Source organism: Plasmodium reichenowi, chromosome 11, assembly GCF_001601855.1.
Source record: "Plasmodium reichenowi strain SY57 chromosome 11, whole genome shotgun sequence".
NCBI lineage: Eukaryota > Apicomplexa > Aconoidasida > Haemosporida > Plasmodiidae > Plasmodium > Plasmodium reichenowi.
This window is the reverse complement of record NC_033656.1, coordinates 963,642-969,843: the sequence shown is the minus strand read 5'-3', so window position 1 is coordinate 969,843 and position 6,202 is coordinate 963,642. Positions and strand designations below refer to the sequence as shown.

General features: G+C 15.0%; 2 protein-coding genes across 2 annotated transcripts; both read left to right on the top strand.

Moving 5' to 3' along the window:
• Window positions 1-1,532: 1,532 nt before the first annotated feature.
• PRSY57_1125500 (protein phosphatase, putative) lies at window positions 1,533-3,348 on the top strand (the record flags this gene model as incomplete). Its single annotated transcript, XM_020114959.1, has 7 exons — window positions 1,533-1,584; window positions 1,836-1,955; window positions 2,100-2,171; window positions 2,304-2,381; window positions 2,524-2,642; window positions 2,779-2,883; window positions 3,031-3,348. The coding sequence occupies 7 exons, from the start codon at window positions 1,533-1,535 to the stop codon at window positions 3,346-3,348; spliced, it is 864 nt and encodes a 287-aa protein (XP_019970328.1).
• Window positions 3,349-5,029: 1,681 nt separating this feature from the next.
• Window positions 5,030-5,699, top strand: PRSY57_1125400 (small nuclear ribonucleoprotein F, putative; the record flags this gene model as incomplete). Its single annotated transcript, XM_020114958.1, has 4 exons — window positions 5,030-5,038; window positions 5,210-5,300; window positions 5,420-5,522; window positions 5,642-5,699. The coding sequence occupies 4 exons, from the start codon at window positions 5,030-5,032 to the stop codon at window positions 5,697-5,699; spliced, it is 261 nt and encodes an 86-aa protein (XP_019970327.1).
• Between the last annotated feature and the right edge of the window lie 503 nt (window positions 5,700-6,202).

Here is a 6,202-nt window from a genome sequence, read left to right as displayed (position 1 = left end):
ACACAAATAATTTATATTATTATTTAATATTATGGATAAATATTTTTTAGTTGTTTTCCCTTATTTTTCATAACATAATATATAAAAAAAAAAAAAAAAAAAAAGAATATAACAAATATAAATACAACATTAAACTGTATTTTGCAACTTTAAAATTAGAAATTCAACGTTTATATTATTTATACAAATATACTTTTATATTTGTTATTTCTTATTTTATAAATATATATTATAATTATTATTAAAAAAAAAAAAAAAAAAATTCTCTTTCAATTTTACTTCCTAAATATAATAATATTAAAATGTATTACTCAAAAAGGGGAAAAATAATATTTTTCTTTCTATAAAAATTTAGAGAAAACTCGAAAAATTAAAAAAATTTTAAATAATTAAAATGTAAAAATATCACTTTTTTTTTTTTTTTTTTTTTTTTTTCTTTATATATATATTGTAATATATTATTCTTTTTTTATTTGGTTTTTTTTTTTTGAAAGATTTTAGAAAGAAAGGGTTATTTTATATATATAATATAAATGATCAACTTTGTTAAATTATTTTTAGAAATATATATATTATTATATCGTTACATAGTATTAGATTCTTTTATATATATAAAAAAAAAAATATTATATATAATTTATACGTATTAATAATATAAAATAAAATTAAACCATATATTATTATATAATATTTTAATATATATTATATATATAACACTAATTTGTTTGTTTTTTGTTTTTTATATATACATATAATTATAAAGAAATGATAGATCTTTACGAATTCTATATAAAATAAAACTACCCTAAATTTATTTCTTATTTTTTTTCATATATATTTTTTCTAAAAATAGAAAAGTTGAATTTTTGTTTTTTTTTTAATCTTTTATTTATTATTATATATATATATATATATATATATATATATATATATATTATTATTTATATATATATATTATAATTCTATAAAAGAATTATTTATGAAATATATTTTTTTATATTATGGAACCTTTAGTTATTAATACTTTTGAATATTTATTGAAGTTTTGATCTTTTGGCAAATTTAAATAACAATTATTATATATTATATTCATTTCTGTTTTTAATTATATTTTATAATTTTATTTTTCTTATATATATATATATATATATATATATATATTTTTAATAATTATTAATTAAACATATTAAGTTTTAACCTACTATTATTATATAATATATATATATATATTTATATATTTATATAATGTATATGATATAAAAAAGTAGTTCTTTTTTTTGGGGGGGGTTTTGTTGTAAATATAGTTATATTCATAATATTGTAATTTATAATATATATATATATATATATATATATATATACATTATATATTAATAACATTTTTTTTATATTTTTTGAATATTCATAATATATACATTCATCTTTATATAAAATATATATTTGTTGAAAAAAAAATAAAAAAAAAAACAAGAAAAAAACTTGATTTTTTCTAGTTTTAAAATTTGTTATATATTATTAAAAAAAAAAGAAAAATGTGGAATAAATTAAATGATGCAGAAAACACAGACGTTGATAATCATGGTGGTATGAACTAGAAAAAACAAAATAAAATAAAATATTATGTCACCTAAAATATATATATATATAATATATTAAATGTACATGTGTTAATAAACAGACATGATTTCCTTTTTTTTTTTGTTTGAAGATAATTATAGCATATAAATAAATTATAATACATGTACAAATCTATATATCTATTTTAATATATATATATATATATATTATGTGTATAATATTTTTAATATGTTAAAATTACTTATTCTTGTTTGTAGAGCCAAGGAATGGTTTTTTTCAACGTCTCAAAAAATATAAGACCTTTTTTTATTTGTTTTTTGGGTTTTTAATAGCTTTGCTAATTATATATGCCCTTTATGAATACTACTTTAAAGAAAGTACGTCACAAAAGAAAAGAAAAGAAAAAGATAAAGATAAAAAAAATGGAAAAAAGAAGAAAGAATAAAAAAAGGAAATATAAATATACATTGTGCATATAATATTTATAATACCTAATGTATTTTTTTTTTTAATTTTTATAGATGGTGATTTTAAATTAAATTGTAATGATTTAAATGCAAGATGTCTAAACTATAAATTCCCAAGTTTTAAACGTAAGTGATTTATTATTATATATTTAAATTATTTGATAAAATGAATATATGTAAAATATTATGTAATTACAACCATATATATATTTATATATTTTTTTTTTTTTTTTTATATTTATATATTTTTATTTTTAGCTGAAAGGTTACATATTGTCGATGTGAATACAGAAAATAATAATTATATATTAAGAAGTAGTATTCCATTATTTAATGGTAAGAATAAAAATGAGAAAAATAATGAGTAAACAGAATTTTTTAATATTTGAAAAAGGAAAGTATATATTTTCATACATATATATATTATATTAGTATATGTATTTTCTTAATTATCTCATTTTTTTTTTGTTTTTTTTAGGAGTATATTCGGAGGAAAAATTATTAAGCTATATAAAAAAATTATTCGAAGAAAATAATTTATCCTACAGTGACAATTTAACATTACACATAATATCATTCTTGAGAAACGACTTAAAGGTAATACATATATATATATATATATATATATATATATATATATTATGCACATATTTATATTTATACTTACATGTATACCTACATACATATACATATATATATATATATATATATATTTATTTATTTTTTTTTATAGGAGGGTTGTTCTTATACAGCTGAACATTGCTTTAACAAGAAAAATAATATATTCAATCATATTATAGTAGGACATGAAGAAAATCCTTATGATATAAACGAGGATGTAAGTTTTAAATTAAAAAATACAATATAGAAAGCGTACCCTGAGTTGTCTTATTATATATAAACTAATATACCTTTCTTCTTCTTATTATTATTATTATTATTATATATATATATTTTATTTTATTAACCCCCTTTCTTTTTTTAGGAAATTGACGATAAACTAAAGAGCATGAACTGGAACACGGATAATTTAATAAATCAAATTAAAGATTTAAAAGAAAAATTTAATACCATGAAAAATACCATATTTTTTATTCATTGTAGAAGAGGAAGAGATAGAACGGGGGAATTTGTAAGTGCTTATAAAATGATAGAACAAAATAAAGATTTTAATTCGATAGTTGAAGAAAATGAAGAAATTGGAAAAGTAAAACCACAATATCTAAACATGCAGAAATGGTTATGTTTATATTTAGAGAGAATAATGAAAAATCCTAATGTTAAATGTTTTAATTTTTTATGAATTAAAATAAATGAGAAAAAAAAAAAAAAAATATTATAAAATATAAAATATAAATAAAATATAATTAAAATAAAATAAACATATCTTTTTAATTTCTTTTTATATTTCAAATATTGTTTGGAATATTCTCTATTGTCTATATAAATACTTATATGTACACACATGTAGATATATATTTCTGTGTATATATTTTTTTAAAAAAATATATATCTTATTTAACACATTTTTTTATTTGATTTTTAAATATAAATATTATCGAAACATATATATATGTATATATATATATATATATGCATATATTTATTTATATATATGCGTATTTACCAATATTAGTTTTTTAATTTTTAATATGGAGTATATATGTATATATGCATATATATATATATATATATATATACATTTTTTTCTTTTTATCTTATTAATTTTAATACATTATGATTTATAGTATTATAATTCTTTTAATTTTACATTGTTTCATATAAATTATTGTTTTTTCTTTTTTTTTCTTTTTCTTTTTCTTTTTTTTTTCTAATTTTTTTTCTTTTTCTTTTTTCCTTTTTTTTGCTTTTTTCCTTTTTTTTTTCTTTTTTCCTTTTTTTTTTCTTTTTTCCTTTTTTTTCTTTTTTCTTTTTTTTTTTTTTTTTTTTTACGTTCTTGAAAAAAGTTCACGCTTTTAATGTTATAAACTTTTAACAAAAAAAAAGAATACCTATATTTTTAAATAAAGTAATATAACATACTTAAAAAAAATAAACGTATATATGTATATGTGTATATATATATATATATATATATATATATATATATATATATATATATATTTTTTTAATTCCATTTTGATGTTTATAAAAATATAACCGTTGTATCATGATACAAAAAGCAAAATAAAAAGTTGAAGAGATAAAATTGTATATATTCTTTAATATATATATAAAAAAAAAAAAAGAATATTTCTTGGTAAAACATAACAATTCTTATTATAAAAATTGTTCACACAAAAACATTATTTTTCCATATATTTTTTTTTTTTTCTTTTTTAATCTTTTAAGAAGGAAAAAAAAAAAAAAATGAATTAAACTTATTTAAAAATTAATAAGACTATCAAATTTATACACAAAATATAATATATTATTTATATAATATATGTATTATTTTTTATATTTTATTTATTTTGATGATAAAAGATAAATTTTAATTTTCTCATACATTTTTTTATATAATATAACATTATACCTATTATAATATATATATAATAATATCATAGTTATACAATATTTTATATGCATTATATAATTATATATAAATATAATAATATTATTTATACATCATGTTTTAATATTGTACCTATATCTCATATTAATATAGTTATAAAGTATTAATAATAATGATAAATGACATATATAAATTCTTATAAATTTTTTTTTTTTTTTTTATATTAATAAAATAAGATATTAAGAGAATAATATTGTTATATTATTTCATTTTTATTAATATAATAATTTTTTTTATTTCAATATTAATAAGAAAGAGAAAAAAAAAAAATAATAATAAATAAAAAATAATAATAATAATAATAAAGAATAAAAATAAAAGTAACAACTCTTTATAAGTACCATTTTATTTTTTTTTTTTTTTATAACCCTTTTCTTATTGTTTTATTTAAAAAATTGTTACATCAGAAATGTCAGTGGTAAGTAGAAAAATAAAATTAAGAACCTAGTTAGGATACATAAAACGATGAACCATTTATTTGTAGCAATATATATTATATATAAAACAATACATACTATATTTATTTATATGTTCATGTATTCATTTATTTATTTTCATTTTTATTTATTCATTCTATAATTTTTTTTAGGGTATTGCTCCTCTTAACCCTAAGCCATTTTTAAACAGTTTGGCTGGTAATCGAGTAATTATAAAATTAAAATGGGGAATGGAATATAAAGGTTATAAATATTAGATATAAGAATATGAAATATTGTAATATATGTAGATACATATAATTATATATCATTAGTTGTTATATATATATATATATATATATATATTTTTTTTTTTTTTTTAGGTATATTGAAATCCTTTGACGGCTACATGAACATAAGACTAACAAACGCAGAAGAATGGATACATGGAGAATTCAAAGGAACACTTGGGGAAATATTTTTAAGGTAAACTTATATTTATTAATATACAAAATAATTACATGAGTAAAATTATTTTATGTGAAGAATATAACTACTTATGATATATTGATATACATATATTTGTGTATATGGTTTTTTTGTAGATGCAATAATATCTTATATATAAGGGAAGATAATGAAAAAACAAAAACGGACCTTTGAAAAATCATCTCCAAATAAAAAGTGTCTATAAAACATTTTGAATAATGTCAACAGGGATATCACAATGTGTATATATATATATATATATATATATATATATGTATGTATATATTTTTTTTTGTTAATTTTTTAATATATTTCAAAAGAATATATAAATTAATTGTGAATTATATAATATTATAATTTGTTTTATTTTTTTATCTTACATATATATATATATATATATATATATATATATATATTAATATATGTATATTATTTATTTTTAAAAGTTATAACATTTTTTATTTAAATCTTAGACTTAAAAAAAAAAAAAAAATAAAATAAAACAGAAGTAAATTAATTATGGTAAATATTTTTATGATAAATACAGGGAATATAATAAAAGCATTATTTTATTAATATGCAGAATTATAAAATAAGTGTACAGTTTTTGGATGTAAAATAATAAGGTAATGGAAAGATGAACATATATAATAATATTTATTATAAAGAAAATAAAA